We start from the raw sequence: 18,733 nt of genomic DNA on the forward strand, positions 1-18,733 counted from the left end.
TACGCGGGCATTAGAAAGTAGTATTAGAGATTTAGTATAATAATTTTTAATGTCTAAATCTCTTTGTCTTTGATTAGAATCGTCCAGAAATGAAACGTGTTGAAGGGTGAGTGGACCAGTGCAACTACAGGCATAAAGGACATACCTTAGTTCCCAAGGTGAACTGATGATGTAAGCAATGGTTAGGTATTTCTAACAAATCTAACTATCAGCTAGTCTATTTGTCAGTTTGCCTAAAAAATAATGCGTATAAAAATATCCTAATTTGGAATTTATAGGATTATGTATTAACCAATTGTATGAAAAACTCTACATCCAAGCAGAATTTCCCAAACGGTTATTATTGCGGAAAATAGAGTATATATTTTATGATAATTAATTTAAACAACTCTAGTCATGCAATTATAATTTACGTTTTATTGTCCAATATGATTATTTATCTACGTCATTGTATTTTTGCTTGACAAGATAGTCGTACGTAATTTAGCATATGTTAATTATGACTAACGAACAATTAAATAATACTTTTTTTAGAATATTATAATACTGTAATGATCTTCAACAGATTAAAAAGAAATATATATTATTATTATTTAAAAAAATTAAATAACATAAAATTTAACAACTCGCTATCACTAAATGTTTACTATTTAAAAAAAATGACTAACAGAATGATAATGAAGTACGAAAACAATATATAAAAAAAAAACTAAACATTACCATTTCAGAGAAACAATTGTTTACGTACGTACGTTTACGTTACATAACATCAATCAACAGCTCTCTACTATACTTTTCTTTAATCTTATTTTATTTCGTAAAAGACAAAAAACCTTTTTTAGGCTTTGTGCACACATCACATATTCCACTGCGAAAAAGCAATACATAGTATTGTTGTTTTCTATTTTGAGGCGTGAGTGAGCCAGTGTAGCACCAGACAAAAGGGATATAACATCTTACTTCCCAAGGTTGGTGGCGTACTGGCTATGTAAGAAGCAGTTAAAATTTTTCAGATTTGAATAACTACATTATAATAAAAGTACTATAAATAACACAACACAATCAACATATGTTTATGATAATGCTGATTTGATAAATTGAAAATAAATTAATCATTAAATCTCATACAACGTCTTTAAAGCGATAAAAACATAATAAAATCACATGAATATATTTGTGTCGTTAGTATAGTGACAATCATCATACACGTTACACGTGCTTAAGGCTTTATTTAAACGATAACCTCGTTTGTAGTTTAAATACGAAACTTTCTTTAAACAGACGGTAAGTATAGTTTAAATAAAATTTATATTTATGTAATTTCTTATTCTGATTTTAAAATATTTTTTTTTATTAATTTAAAAGTAGAATGTATTAAATTTAAATTATAATACATGTTAAAAAAAGTATATCATACAGTACGTATAAAAAACTTTACCGCAATGTAATGATTAAAAAAAAAGTTGCGAAATAATCTTATGGAACTCCAATCAATTTTCCTTTACGTTTCATAATATACATTAAAAATAAGTTTCGTCTGTTCTAACAATGCAGACGATAATATATAAATATAGCTCGTATATAATGTTATGTTGACAAATAATTTAGTATGTTTCGCTCTGTGAAAATAGAACGAACAAACAAATGTATATATCGAATAACAGTGATTAGCGTCACAAACGTATTTTTAATGAAAAGTTCCAACATTGGAAGGATTTATTTTCCATGATATAATTAAGAACAAGAATTGAAATAATACATTTATTATATTAATTTAAAGAAAAAATATTTTTAAACCCTCAGTACGAGATGAAATGCCTCATTATACTACGATTTCCCATCACAAATATTTAGTTAATAGAAAAAATAAATTTGTAATTTTTAAGGTGAATCACGGTAAATGTAATTGGATTTTCTTTTTTTTTTTTATATAAACCAAAAAATGTTATAGTATCATTTTATGTTAGCGTATAAATCTGTACACAATGTAATCACAAATTTTAAATTGAATTTTCATATGTATTCATTGCAAACCGTTGGTAAAAAATGATGGAAACCTACATCATCAGTAATGTAAGAGTTTACAATTTATAGCTTTACGGAAATTCCCGAGCTAATTCATTGTAGTGCCCAATCAAATATTGGCGACGGCCAACGGGATCGAAGTGTTTGCACAAAGTCTTTAGTTAACATACTGCTGGGATAACATTCACGTGGAGCACTTTCGTGTTACAAGAAAAAATTGTAAACGCAGTAATACGTAAGTGTGACCAATCAACAATTGCAACATTTGATTGAATGTCTTAGAAATATTGCAATATTTTATTGATATATTCTAGTTTCTTGTTATTGTTATTGCTATTACATAAATGATGTATTTATTTTTGTTTTGGATTTTAATGAATATCATGAATGCCGTTAGTTTAGAGCCGTTGCCCAGTGGTTACAAGACGTGAATCTCAACCGATTCTGATTTCAAGTACGGGGTTTACACTGAGTTATCATGTAATTAATTTGAGCAGCAAAAAAGGAGGCTTCAGCCCAGTGGGACACATACAGAATATCACTGTTCTACTGAATATAATTGATATGCATATAAGTACGGTTCTTTTTCATTCCTTGTTCATTCTTGATTTACATACTAAGGGATGTAAAATTTAGTAGTAGTTATATGCTAGTATAGTAGCGAGTATTGCAGCAGGGGCCTAAATTAGACTACATATAAACTATTATTGTTATAAATGAAAAGTTATATTTGTTTATTATATATATTTAAATTATTAATTTCCGTTATTACTATTTCAAATCTTCAATGACAATACCTGTACTAATTATAAATGCGAAAGTAACTCTATCTGTCTGTTGCTCTTACAGGGCCAATACTGAATCGAATTTAATAAAAATGTAGTATGAATCAAGCTAGATTTCCAAGGAATGACATAGGCTACTTATTTATGCTAACCTAACCTAACCTGAGGACCAACCCCTAAAACGCGAGCGAAGCCAAATGACAACTAGTTTAATATAATATTTTAAAATGGCGACTCAATAGAGCATGTAATAATATGAACGGCCAAGACTCGTGAGCGATCGAAGCGCCACCTACCGAGTCCAATATAAACCATCCAGTAACTCAACCAAAATATACAAAAAAAGTTCGAGGAGTTCAGTTGCACACACACATACATATGTATAGAACTATATATATATAAACATGTTACTATCATCGTCTTAAAATTAAATATGACCGTCTATCTAACTTCGATATTAGGGGTCATATGTTAATAGATCATTCAACGGAGCACTTATTTAATCTTAATGGGACCACCTTGAGTAAAAGACGCATCGTAAATTTAACGTAAGTTTTATTTTTGTTAATATTTTTGTTCGTAATGTTTTGTTGTTAATAGTATTACGTCCATCAAATTTTATTGAAACTTATTAAGTTTTTGAAGTTATACTTATTTTGGCGCGTTACGGAATAAAATATAAGAGTGAATTTCTATGATGTACGTCCAGGGTGACGCGAAAACTACACGAAGTTGCTAGTTCTAAACCGCCAATTATGTGTTTAGTCGCTCGAAATAAATAATTTCACACTTTATCTTATTTTACAATGTTTATTTTATTATAAATTTAATTTGTAAACGTTTGAATTTGAGAATGTTATAATAGTGATGAAAAAAGAATATTACATTTCTCATTATTATTATTTTGATCCTATTTATAATTATGCCGAAGAAGTAGAATTTCTCGCATGTATACATAAACACACACACCTTTTTTTAACATTTATTTTATAGGTATAAATGCTCTACAATTTAAATTTGTGTTATTAAATGGGTAAAAAAACGAATTTAAAAATAACTGCATCGATTTTGTTTATCATTTCATTTTCGTTTCACTTCATTCTCTCTTAAACTATATATACGGACTATGCAATGTCGCGATAACTTGTTGTAATATCATTTATTATAATGCAAATAGGATTATTTATTTATTGAACCACGGTAAAATAATCAGTGGCTGTATGGTAGAATACTTTTGTAAAATCAAAAGATTAAAAAATGTTATTTCAGTAGAAAACCACAATACTATAAAATTCAAAAATGCTATGTGATGGGGGAAATTTCGAGACAATGTTAGTATACTTAGCTAAAGCAAACGTTTCATTTATCATAATAATATGGAAAATACGAAAGATCGTGTATTGGGATGCTTATTATTTAATTACACTTGAAGACTAGAAGGATACTAATTAGTCACGTCATAGAAGTTGGTTTTGTGTTTATAGAAATCGATTATTATCAACACACTATATGTTACATTATTATTAAAATACATTGGAAAAACAAAATCTGTACTCGAATCTATGCTGCGATCTTTGAAGAGCTCCTTCATCTTTAGGTAAATCTGGTTGTATCATGATTATCATATACTTTGTCATCCGAATTGAATCTACATGTAATTTCAACTTCATGGAATAAGAGGAAGTATTTCGATTACAATATAAAAAATTGACACAAACAAACTAACAAATTGAATAAATGCTTGTTATACTGTATGATACTGTATGATAGATATGAAAATACTCAAAACAGTGACAGTTCCTAAGTGACTATTGTCATTCGATTCTTAATCTTTTGTCCTTTGGTACAGATGGGTGGTTGGGTGAGTTATCTTTGGTGGGGTGGTGATCCAAATAGCGTGAACCAAAAATCAGGGTTAACTAGGAGAGACATACATGCAGTACAGAAATCTTGGGCAATAGCAAGCGCCAATCCTGTAGCTACTGGGACTGAACTGTTGAAAAGGTATTTTAAATAAAAATAAATCATTTTTATATGAGAGACGAGGCTATCTAGTAAGGATACGTGAATATTAATTACGGAATTAAAACTTGCATGACTTAATTCTCATACGATTAAAAAAGGTATCTGATATTATATTAGTGCAATAGCTAAGCGGTATACGAGCCCTTCAGTGATGTGAAGTCGAAGGACCAATCCTAACAAAAGCTTTAAGTTCAGTTGGAGGGGAAAACGGAATGGCAATAATTAATAAATTTAAATTATATAATTTTTGACAGCATACAATCTAGTTAGAACTAGATTTATTATAACGGTCCTTTTAAAACAGATAAAACCTCATAACACATACACATCGGATGATGTATCAAGAAACGTTAGATTGGCCTTTGACCCTGTCATCGTCCATTCATATATTCATCGAGCCCAATCTACAAATAAATACGAATCTCGGTTACAAACACACAATAACACAATTCACATTCAATTAGTTTTTATTAGAACCAGATCAGCTATTTCGGTCATTCCTTCCAAATACTTAGCTTTAATCATCAGAATTATTAATAATATATATATTTTTATATTACATACCGATGCATCCGATAATATTTTAAAATATTTGACATTTTGGCCTTTTCCAAAAATACGGCAAAACGAAAGAATGCCTATGTCATCCCAACAATACACACCGGTTTAAAAACCGGTTGCTTAGCGTGTTTATCGAACACCTCGTTTCCTAGTTTTTTATTACTATTGTTAATGATTTATAAAAAAATATTGGTTTGACTAGTAATTAAGTTCATTCAATTCAATTTATAGCGCATAAAATTTTTATTACACTTGTGTTTGGAGAGCAGCATGTCAGCGCCAGATGTTCGCTACAACGCAAACGTTCAATGTTGGTATAAAATAAAGGATCTCTTTGATTTTGCGAGATCAAAGAAATCGATAAAAATCACCCAAAAAAAAAATACATTTTCAACACCTGTCAAATTCTTTGACAAAATATTTGGTACATTTTTAGTATCGCTAGTACTTTCTTCTTACAACCATTACTTTACTCACTTACACTTTTCACATAGTGAAAACAATGTTATGTTACAAATCATATTCATTTTACAAACAGACTTTTCCGTGCGTATCCAGAGACGAAAGAATTCTTCAAAATGATACGTAAGTTACCTGAAGATCAATACAGTCAGAATCATCAGTTTAAAGCGCACGTCATCAACCTCATGTCATCGATCAGCTTAGCAGTGGACAACCTCAATCAGCCAGAAATTGTCGCCGCCATGATGAACAAGCTAGGAGGATCGCACGGGAAGCGAAAGATACAAGAAAGACATTTCCATGTAAGTATAAACACTTCTCACAAGGGTCATATAAATTCGGATGACAGTTCTTTGTGATATATTTTTAGCAAGGTCATTGCTAAACTTTACCAGACTTGAAACGTCAGTGCGCTGACTTGTTTAATCCAATTTTAAACAAATTGTCACATACGTAGAGCCCAGAATTCTATTCGGTGTTTTATAGAAGTATGTATCTGTGTGAATCGACATCGATGTCTATTCATGTGTGTGTATATTTTCCTCGTCTCGCATATCTTTCTTACAAATGTGATAACATTATCTCCTTACTATTTTCATCTGAAACGTAATTGCAAAGCCATATATCTATACATTATAATAAATATAGACGTCTCATTATTATTATAACTTTCATTATGATTATACAAGATTGACATTGCCGGTAGACGATATATTTTATTTTTCGTCAATATATTTCAATTTTTAATAAACTACATAGTAATTGGATTAGTACGAAACATTTGTGAGAAATGCTAACAATATGTTTATTTATTTACTAAGGTTCCCTAGCAATTATACAATACAAAGTTTAATTAAAATAAAATAAATATTTTAATGCACAATCATATTGTACTATATGTCTTGATTATATACATGTGTCTTAATTATAGTAAATTAATTTTATATATGAAGTTACAGAAACAATATGGTATGGTTTACAAATTTTGCACCGTATAAAATGATAGCTTAACCAAGCTCTATGCTCGGTGATAGGCTCGGCTTTGTGCAAATCCATCTGGGTAGGTACCATCCCTTCATCACATATTCTACCACCTACCAAGGGTAAATATGCAAGTGCACTATATATAGGCCATTAACATAGCAAAGTCGGAGTGGGTACAACTTCCCATGTAAACACAATGCCACCCTAGATAAAATTGTATAAGCTTGGGCCTTCCGACGCTACCCCTATTGAAAAATCATGGCTACCACTATGCAGGCACAGGCACAAGGGGCATAACATCTTACTTCCTTAGGTTGGTCGCGATGACGATGTAAGGGATGTTTAATATTTCTTACGTTAGCAATGTCTTTGGGCGGTTCTGATTACTTACCGTCACGTAATTTGCCAGTAAATATTTTAATCATTTAAAATTTTAATAATTATACTATAAGAGTTTATAGCAATTTTAACAATGATTTCTTCAATGAAAGATTATATCAAAATACCTATATACATTTTAGATATGCTCTTTAAACTTAAATACGTTTAATATCTCACGAAATAGTCACATAGACAAACAGTTGACTTTGCTCTGTAAATCTGTTTACTCATGAAAGTGTCACGTTGTCGTAAGTGATAAGATCTATTTTTTCTAACTGACAACACTTTACAGGATCTAAAAGGGGTTATAGTGAAAATGTTCATCGAAGTTTTGAAACTAGACGACAAGACCTTAGGTGCATGGGGGAAGACTGTTGACTTCTGGTATAAACATATCTTCGAAACATTAGGAGATGAAACAAGATAACGCGCATTCGATCGGATACGATAAGACAATAATTAAGTATCTTACTCAAATACAACATTTACAAAAGAAATATTATATCTAAAGACATTTGTGTAATAATACATTACTTAAGAATTAAAAAATAAAGACTAAATGGCAAGTGCTATTTTCTCTTTGCTCTGCTATTCTGTACAACTAACTCGAAGCTCACCGCAGATCACGATCGTTAAATGTAAGGAAGTGATATACGCCAAACTTTATAGCGTACAAACATCAATATAACGTATCACAATAAGCTGGTTTTAAAGTTGAGATACAGACTTATTACAGAATAGCTGATTAAAATTATGTTGAAATATTCATTTGTACTGAACGTAAATGTAAGGAGGGATATACACCAGATATATATCGGATAAGTCAATCAGTTTTGACACATACGTTAAGTGTTCAACTACTTTAATGATATTTTATAAAGAGTTTTTATATGTCCAAAGATTATGATAATTGTAGAATTATTTAGTAAGTTGTTATTTTTTTGTAATTTGAATTATATTGTTGATTAAATTCTATTTTAATAATAATATATGTTTATACATTACAACGTTCTGTCCTATAATAAAAAATTAATATTATAAACTGAATTTTTAAACACCTATTAATATTTATTTAACATAATAATCAAATACATATAATATGACACATTTCAGTATGAATATGAATTTACTTTTTTAAACTATTGTAAAATAACGACTTCAATATAACGATAAGCGTTTTTCTTTTATACTATTTTAGTCTGTGGTAGCAAATTGTTGTTCCGTATTTCTATTTTCGTCGTCTGTCTCATTTCCTTTTACAAGGAGAAATGCAGTTGCGTTATTTTGTATGCATTCAATTTAATAAGAAAAAAAATATTTGAAATATGGATTTTGATATATGGTTTTATTCATAATGATTCATTTAAAAAGTACGATATCATTCAAATAATTATACGTATTATTTATTTCGCATTAACGCGAAACGTAATGACAGTTAAGATCAAATTTAACCAAAACAACGATAATCTATATAAGTATATAAAAATGAATCCCTTGGTCACGGCATCACGCGTGAACAGCTGGACCAATTTTGCTATGTTTTTTTTATGTTTGTTAGTGTGAGGCGAAGTTTCTTATAAAAGAAAAAACTTAATATAAATTTTGTGTATTATTAAGCATTATAATAATAAACAATACGTTGTGAAACAATTTTTCTTTTTTATTAATTACACCAATACGAATTGAATATTCATAGTAAAGGCAGCACAACCTCTGTCTGGTCAGCTTGTTTAAAAAGTAATTAAACAATCGTTCATGTATTCGCATACATAGTTTATGTTTGATTTTGTAAAGTATTATCTTGTTCTACCATATAATAACATCTACTTACAAATTCCTGAAACAGTTTTTAACTACACATAGGTATATAATAAAACTTAAAGTCTCAATACCACTTAATATTGGTTTTATAACTTAAAAATACCTACCTCTTATTAAAAACTATTGACATTTAAATATAGAATACTAAAACACTGCCAGCACTAAAATAATTAATAGTAAATAGGTAGGCAAAAGTGTTTATATGTACAGAAATAGTACAGGAGAGTTTAGAAGTAATAAAATGAGGGGCGTGAATACGCGAAAACTGAATTATTCATAGCTGCGCGTATTAGACGCTCAGATCACATTCCTCTAAAAATGAGGAACGCATATCGAACATTTTCGAAGTTATACTTATTTGGCACGATGAGTGAGTGTGTGTGTGTGTGTGTGTGTGAAATTTCCAAGGTATTTGTCTTGTTTTGGTATATTTCGTTATTACAAATATTTCACACGTCCCAAGTGTAGTTTTTTAAATATATTGACAACTAGCTTTGGCCCGCGGCTTTGCCTGCATATTAGGGGAGCCTATCGTAGGTTTTGGGTATAAATTGTACCCTGTGTCCTGCCTTGGTGTCTGCCTTATGCTAAATTTCACCAAATTCGGTTTAGTGGTTAACCATTCAAAATATAACAGACAAACGGACTGAGTTACTTTTCCGTTTATACTGTTTATACTAACATAACACTATAGTATATTTGGTCACGGGGGTCAATCTCAAGGGAGACTAACTATCTAAGCAGGACGTATTACAGTGCTCTAGTGTCTGCGCAAGCGCAGGTGTACTCTCTACTCTCTTCATTCTGAGAGTGAAAACTCTCATAATCCTACGGGACAGCAAATCCGACAGGGCCGGAATGAGTTCAGGCGCATTACCAACCTGCTCTACCCGGCTTACCTGCTAAGTCACGAGAGCGAACACACTTGCAACGTCCAGACTTCGAACTGTTACTGATACTGCTAGCACTACATATATGTATGTAAAAAAAATATTTTTTTTTTTAATTTGAATTCTGCGCATAAGCCGTCATCGAACGCGCAGTGACATGACAACTAAATTTTGTTAGCCATGAAAAATATTAACCTAGAATCAATCTCGTGATTGTGAAAAGTAAAGTATAAAGTATCTTGTTATTTAGGAACAGACATTGTTAATAAATAAACATTAAATGTCGTTTCTCTTTTTACATGTGCGTAAATATTATTTTTGTAAAATAATGCGTAGGTAAATACAAACTTTTGTTTAATTTTTTATTATTGTAAAATTAAACAAATAAATCTCTTTTTACAGAGAAACTCAATTGTGTTTCATTAACTGTGTCGTCCTAATAAAAAGAATACCAAATAATATCTTATATGTATAGAACGAGTCCAACATTAAAGTTGATTATACGCATATTCATTTACAAACACGTGTATAATATAATTAAAGCTTATGTAATGCCATTACGCTCGAGAGCCAATGAACTGACAACATACATCTGCACAGATAAATAAACTGCAATAAAACTAAACGGAAATAAAACATAAATTGACATTTGGTAGAAAAAAAAAGCAGCTGGAAAAGAACACGTGAATATTAACTGATGATGACGATTTGCGCAAGACGGCTGGCAGGAGCTGGATGCGAGTTGCCGAAGAAAGACCACAGTAGCGTGCATTTGGAGAGGCCTATGTCCAGCAGTGGACGAATATGGGCTATTGATGTGTGTGTGTGTGATTGCGGTTACAAAACAGGACCGGTTTTCATCTGCTTAAATAATGTGAAATTCTGCCACATGTGTATTCCACCAACCCGCATTGGAGAATTCGCATTCTCCTCAAAGGGAGAGGAGGCCTTAGCCTAGCAGTGGGAAATTTACAGGCTGGTTGAATTTGAAGGAAAACTTCGTGAGGATTTCTTCATGAGTCGGATGAAATTGCAATGCATTGTGTATCCACCGTATTGGGACCGTAAAAGGAGAGAAGGCTTCGCGCAGAAGTAAAACTTTTACAGTTACTTTACTTTAAAATAAAGCCGTAGTACAATTAATATATATATTTCTTATTTGTTCTAATATTATAAATGTGAAAATAACTCTATCTGTTTGTCCATTTCTCTTTCATGACCAAACCACTAAAACGAATTTTATGAAATTTTGTATGAAGTTAATTTGAACTACAGCATAGGCTACTTTTTTTATACATAACTCCTAACAACCAAACCCTTAAACGCAATCGAAGTCGCGGACAACAACTAGTTTTAAAAACGTTGCACCATGCGTAAAATATGAAGACGTGACTATGGACACTCAATCAATTCAAATTACGCTCTTGACGCTCAATTGACTCTGATATTGAATAAACTTCGGATCATACTATTTTATTTATGGACATATAGTTATACGACAAAGAACTTTTAAAGTGTTTAATTGTAGTAGTAGTTACATAACAGGAAGGGTTCTCTGTACAGAGATTATTTGCATAAAACTTTGTAAGCAATTTCTATAAATTGTTGTATGTGAAATTTACTATTTGAATTATCTCGATACTCTGTATATATAGGTAACTCTGGAATATACATGACCTATTACTATTAAATGAGAATAAAACATTAGCTTAGATATTTATTATAAAGAATATCGATTATATTTTTAACTATTTTTATAATATACAGTACAGTTAGAAGGTAGAAAAATTTACTCTGAAAACACGTAGAGCAATAAGTTCTGCGACTGAACTCTCTCTGTAGTATCAAATCCCCGTAGGTAAAATAATTATCAATAAATCGGTTCATTTTAATACAAATATATTATGTCATTTAATATCTATATAACGTATTATAGAGAACAATGTAAAGGTGGATATTTTGTTGCTATTTTTTACACATCTAGTTTTTTTTTTTACATATCTAGGAAATATGAGTGTACTAATTTTAACGTATTACTCGCGATATCGTACTATTTGGCGTAATTAACAAAAATCAAACTGTTTGTCATTTATAATATTTTATTTATTTATTTTTTTATTATTAAGGACAACTTACAAAACATTTATAGGTTAAAAATAAAGGTAATTACATATTCAGCTGAGTGTTGTTTCAATTAAAAGTTATCACGGCATGGAAAAGGGCAGTTTTATCTATTAACCTAACACAACTCTTTTCTACTATGTTATACAAAAGGGGACAGAAAAAAAAATACTAATAATAATAACACAATATAAAAAATGCAAATTCCAAAAGACAAGACAATTACAAATTACAAACTAATTACTAAACGATTAAAAAATTTAAAAAAAAATGTAACTTTTTTATATAAATTTTATATAAATTTTGTAGAAATACATTGTAGAAGTGCTATGATTTTTTAATTTAATTATTTTTTTATTAATATATAAAATTCCAACAAAAACAACAATAACATATGATTCAACCTATATATTAATTATTTATTTATATAGTAGTAATTGATTTATTTAAAAAAAAAAAAAGCAATAAATTGCATAAATATTATTCAACGTCTTTAAACCGATAAAAATGTATAATCTATGTGATTGTGTCGTCACTCGGTAAGTTTGTTAGTATCGTGACTAACGTCACACGTGAAACCACGTGTTTATTATAAATACGAGAATTTGTTTAAATACAAGGTGAGTTTATAGAAATAATTTTTAAACGTACATTTTCGTCAATTACATAATAGAATCAATACTTTCAAAAGAACATTTTAACTCTTACTATTTTATAATTGAGTATTAATACTAAAAACACTTCATAATTTTTTTACGGTGTTTTATCAAAACCGACGTTGATATACTTGTAATAGTTCATGAGGTCTTGTAATGTTATCGAGAAAGAATATTAGTAGCAAACACAATATTACAAACATTACGCATATTTCTTCATTCATTTTTTTAAATAAATATTAAATGAATTTATAAATATATTTTAAATTTTCAAAAACACTAGAGCAGAAATCAATTAAATGAATTATATATTGTAAGGCAATGGATAAAATACCCACCGAAATTAGTCGTTTTATTAATTACTTAATTATTAAAGGTATTTACTAATGTAAATACCCCATTAGTCCTTGATTACAAGGACTTATGCACCATTTCCTCCAAGTATTCCCATGCACCAAACCAATAATATCTAAAAAAAAATTGTTTAAATTGTCGGATACAAAAGATAAATATTTTATTTAGGCTGAAATAAAGTAAGCAAGTAAAGTAAATATTTAGTTCTAAATGCCAAAAAGACAAAACGTTTACCTGACCAGTAAGTTAAAAAAAAACAAAAAACTAAACTAAAAAAACATAAGGCTAACTTTAAACAATAGTGATCTAACTGAAACTGATACTACATTTTTTTTTAAATCACTTTAGACCAAAAACTTCTGTGGAGTCGTCGTTCATTCACAGGAAGACTACCGTACACACGATTACGAAAGTTAGACAACTATGTTGATATACGACTACTAATGAGAACTTAATCGATTATTATACCTTCGGTATTTTCGTAATAACTCTATAGATATTAAAACTGTTTCTATTCTACAAGAAGAACAGTCTGATCTTTTAATATCTTGGAGCTCGAATGGAGAAAGTTCTTGACACGAGGACATCAATTTGTAATACCTAGTTTGCAACTTTTCAAGACAATATATCCTTCCTAGGGCACTTTGTTAGCTTTAATAAAAAAAACCATAGTTATTTTTAACTTGGCCTATTAATAAAAACTTTGATAAATAAGGCATGTTACTCAATACAATATTACATTAATACAAAACGTGGAGTTAGTATTTTTGATATCCAGACTATATACGTAGAGGATATATTATGTAAATTTAATTGTATTTGATTGACTGAGTTTCCTGCCAGTTTTTCTCGGAAGAACCTACTTTATGTACTGATAGTAGTTCTCAATTTAATTCGATACTGTAACATGACGATTCAAAATAGCTTTTATAAGCCAAATTGAATAAAGAATATCTTGATTTTATGTTGAGTTCCGTTGTGAATATTGAGTTTGCTAGCGTATTTACCCTTTTTTATAATTAACTTTCCAGGCAATGGCGTGGAATGTATCAATTATTAATAAATATTCCTTTCATTATTAGAGATGGGAGGTTGGCTGAGTCATTTTTGGTGGGGTGGTGATCCAGACAACGTGAACCAAATATCAGGGTTAACTATGAGAGATGTGTACGCGGTACAGAAATCTTGGACATTGGCAACCGCCAATCCTATTGCTACTGGAATCGAATTGTTTACGAGGTACTTTAAATCTTAATGTAAATGAGATTGATTTAGCTTATTTACCTGGATAACGTTTCCATGTTATTATATGTTGAAAAATGTATTAATATAGCAAATAAAGTATAGAAACGTGAGATTGGTATTAGATCCTTATATCTTCCATTATTACATTCCAATCTATAAATAAACCCAACAAAAATTTATCTCAGTTACAAACACACACTAAGACAATTTCATTTCCTTGTTTCTTTTGGAACCAGCTATATATCAACTATTTTGGAAAATATTTCCTTTCAAGTACATAACGTCCAGAATAGTTCATGATTAACCTTACTAATATTATGAAAGTGAAAGTACATTGTACGGATGTTTGTTACTTTTTCACGCAAAAACTACTGAATTGATTTTAACGAAACTTTACAATAATATAGGAGAATGACACATAGGGTATTATTTATAAACATATTGTGTAAATACCTAACAACCAACCTCTAAAACGCAAACGAAGCCGCGGGCGATAACTATTTAACATAAATTTAAAAATTTACTCAATAAATAGCGATGGCTCTGTTTATATTTTATAATATCTGACACCGAACCCTTTTCCAAAAATACGCAAGAATGTAAACTGACCTCACTCATCTGAACAATCACACTGGTTTAAAACCGGTCGCTTAGCGAGTTTATCGAACACCTCATTTTCTAAAGTATTATTAAAAATCATTGGTTTAACTAGCAATCAATTTCATTCAATTCAAGTTATGGCACATACAATTTTTTTAGCTCTGTTTGGAGATTACCATGTTAGCGCCAGATGATTGCGATATTTATAAAATATAATGGATTTCTTTGATTTTCCGAGATCAAAGAAATCAATTATAATCAAACAAATACTAGAAAACGTATATCTTAATTTGAATACTTTTTCTATACCATATCACTTTCTTTGATATTTAGTGCATTTTTCGATATTAGCAACACGTCGACTAAAAATATGAATAAACTCTGAACATCTAATATGTGATTGCTGTTGAATTACAGTGACAACGCAAATATTTACCCTATTCGATTCTATTTTAATGTTTAATTTAAAACAGAGAAGTCGACAGAATCACGCATTTCCTTGGCATTATTTGTCTCTGGACAGTAACATTAAAAAAAAGGCGAGACTCATTACAATAAGGCAAACACGAAAGTACGATACAACCAGCCCCGTCTTAAGCACAACAAGTGGTTGCGAGCAGTGTTATTGCGATCTCGCCTAAATACAACCCCCCAAATATCAATGATCCAATTTTGACGATCCAAGACTTTACCATTATCGGAAAAACACCGCCCAAAGCGCAGCACCCACGTCCTTTCCCTTGACCCTGATTTAGTAAGTAAAGTAAAGTAAATAAAAATATACTTAATGCAAATATACGTATAATATTTTATCAACAGATTATTCCGTGCGAATCCAGAGACAAAGGAATTCTTCAAAATGATACGAAATGTACCTGAAGATCAATTCAATCAAAATCATCAGTTTAAAGCGCACGTCATTAATCTCATGTCGTCGGTTAGCTCAGCAGTGGACAACCTCAAACAGCCAGAAGTTGTCGCTGTCATGATGAACAAGCTAGGAGAGTCGCATGGAAGACGCAAAATAAAAGAAAAACACTTCAATGTAACTATAACCTCTTTTTGCAAGGGTCACTCAAATTTAGCACTACTTGACATCTCTTTGTGACATATATGGTTGAATTAACGGCATTTTTTTCTTCTAGGCTGAGTAGAATGAACCACTTACTGAACAAACCAAATTTTTTATATCTCTACGTTTTGAGTCCAAAATATGAATTCTTTGTTCTAGATATTAAGAAATGCATATACTTATTTATTTAATAATTACGCTTAAGCCGTTGCGATGATATGAGATTCCACATTTTATAAATGTCTTAATATTATATATTATATCTTAGTATTACAACGACTTTAATATATAATTTCAGTCCTTTTGAATTTAAAGTAAAAAATATTTAAATTCGAATATCACCAAATTGTGACAAAGTCATCGTGCCCATAATTATTCAGTAATCGAATAATATAATGTGGCAGTATTTTATGGCAGTATTCAGTAATAATAAAATATGGCAGTACTTTACGAAAAAAATGCTGTTGCAGCTAACTCATTGAAATCTTACTTTACAATAAAAAAATTACGACAATCTTCAAGTTAATAAAATACATATAAAATGATAAACGTTTCATGATCTAATATTTTTTTTTAGTTTGACACATTTCTTTTCAGGATTTAAAGAACGTTATAGTTGAAATGTTCATCGAAGTTTTAGATCTAGACGACAAAACGTTAGTTGCTTGGGGAAAAACTATCGACTTCTTGTATAAACACATATTTGAAACATTACAAGTAGATGAGACAAGATAAAGTATCTTCGAACGAATAAAAGACAAGATTAATCAATATTATTCAACAAAGGAATGGAGGAATAAAATGTTGACAATATTTTATATGAAACAATATAAAGTTATACATTTACATTTTTTAGTCCTTTTGAAGATAAAAGACTAATTATAAAAAATATATATAAACTGGTCCCAACAGATTCTAAATCACATACAGATTGTACTGAATATTAGTTATTGTGAAGTTTTAATACTCAAGTATCAAATGACAGAAACATATGCTATAGTTTTATTTTGTAATTATTATATATGTTGAAGAGATAACTATAAGTTTACAAGGAGATTTTATATAAGTATTTAAGGGCTTTGTGCAAGCCTGTGCAAGCCTGGGTAGGTTAGTCACCCTCTTATCATATATTTTACCGCTAAGCAGCACTACTTAGTATTATTGTATTCCAGTTTGAAAGGTGAGTAAGCCAGTATAACTACAGGCATAAGGGACAGGCCATCTTAGTTTGCAAAGTTGGTAGCACATAGACGATTTAAGGTATGGTAAAAAAATCTTACGGCGCACCTATGGAGCATTTACCATCAAGTGTCCAAATTGCCCGACCGCCACCTACAAAAATATACAAAGATTATATTAATACCATTATTATAAGAATCCCTTAATAAATTGTTATTATTGCAATTTTTTAATATTAATGTTAATAAAATTTTACCCATATTATATAAAAAAGTTTTTATAATATTATTTGTATATACCAATTTTAAGGATAAATAAAAATGACTTTATTATTATTATAAGGATTTCTTTTGAACCCGTATTTTCCTACTAATACAGGACGTATTTGATGGACAATGTACCTATTATATTTCCTTACCACCTAATACAACAATACCTCGAAGCGTAAAACATTAAAAAAATGCGCGCGGTCGCCTGTCACAGAGGCTTGGGTTTTCTTTTTTGGCGCGAAGTTCGGGTGCTTTTGACATACTATTTCGGAGTCATAGCGAAATTGTCGGTTTAGTTGCCTTAAATAAATAATAACAAGAACCAAATGTTATTGTTGATTGTTATTATAAATTCCAATAGTTATTAGTCTATTCTTTTAAAAAAATCATTTTCACACACAACATAATATCTGAAAATAATATCATTTAATAAAAACCTTTGTTTTATTTTTGTACATTCATACAAAACAACATTTATATCATTAATAATTCAACATATCGTCTTTACTCCATAAATTAATGCGATAGGAACTCTGTGTGTAGTCTGTTGCTCTTTCACGGCCATACTGATGAAATTTGAAATCTTGAAGCCCAAGGAAGGACATCGGCTACTAATACTTAAAAAAGGTAGATTTTCTTGTATGTTTGTTATTTTTCGATTTTACGCTAAAATACTTATTACTGTACGTACATACATTCAAATTCATACTTATTTACTTTCCATCCTAACAAAAGAACTAGTCCTTATTAGTAACTTACTAGGTTTTGGTTCCTAACCTGTTATAGATTGTTTATTGTATGTAACACAATAAACATTTTTTTTATTTTATACTTTTTTTTTTAGTTTGAGTTTCAGATCGCACACATAACTTTTTAATGTAATATATAATATTACATTATTAAAAGATCACTATTTGACTTAAATTGTTAAAACTTATTTTAAATAAGAATAATTTTGCTTTAAATAGGTAATTGAAATAAATTGTAACTTATGCCGTTACTAATAATGGAACAACCGGTGTCACAAATATATATACCATAATATTAATATTAAAAAGAGGTATTTTTCACGTGGAATGTCCAGAGAATTGTTTGAATTAATCCCGGCTGCTGAATTTCACCTCGTTCAATCTCGTTAAAGTTCCAAGTTTCACCCGAACCACCTAGATGTTCGAAAAACCACAACAGTGCGTTTTTTAAGGCATTTTCTGCCTCGCACAATCACTCTGTGGAACCATCTTCCACCGACGGTTTTCCAAACCGATACGACTTGGGAACCTTCACCAAAAGAGCGTACTCATTT

General features: G+C 30.1%; 2 protein-coding genes across 3 annotated transcripts; both read left to right on the top strand.

Moving 5' to 3' along the window:
- Positions 1-1,198: 1,198 nt before the first annotated feature.
- On the top strand, positions 1,199-7,789 carry LOC113396986 (cytoglobin-1). 2 transcript variants are annotated; one of them, XM_026635107.2, is made up of 4 exons: positions 1,199-1,284; positions 4,660-4,814; positions 5,935-6,160; positions 7,516-7,789. In XM_026635107.2, exons 2-4 carry the CDS (start codon positions 4,660-4,662, stop codon positions 7,648-7,650), a joined length of 516 nt encoding a protein of 171 aa, XP_026490892.2. In that variant the 5' UTR covers positions 1,199-1,284; the 3' UTR covers positions 7,651-7,789. The 2 variants fall into 2 exon arrangements, with proteins under 2 accessions (XP_026490892.2, XP_026490891.2); XM_026635106.2 differs by lacking the exon at positions 1,199-1,284 and adding an exon at positions 3,287-3,358.
- Positions 7,790-14,141: 6,352 nt separating this feature from the next.
- Positions 14,142-16,746, top strand: LOC113396987 (uncharacterized). Its single transcript, XM_026635108.2, has 3 exons — positions 14,142-14,304; positions 15,730-15,955; positions 16,580-16,746. The coding sequence occupies exons 1-3, from the start codon at positions 14,150-14,152 to the stop codon at positions 16,715-16,717; spliced, it is 519 nt and encodes a 172-aa protein (XP_026490893.2). The 5' UTR covers positions 14,142-14,149; the 3' UTR covers positions 16,718-16,746.
- Positions 16,747-18,733: the final 1,987 nt, after the last annotated feature.

Source organism: Vanessa tameamea, chromosome 9 (assembly GCF_037043105.1).
Source record: "Vanessa tameamea isolate UH-Manoa-2023 chromosome 9, ilVanTame1 primary haplotype, whole genome shotgun sequence".
In the NCBI taxonomy this organism is placed as follows: Eukaryota; Metazoa; Arthropoda; class Insecta; order Lepidoptera; family Nymphalidae; genus Vanessa; species Vanessa tameamea.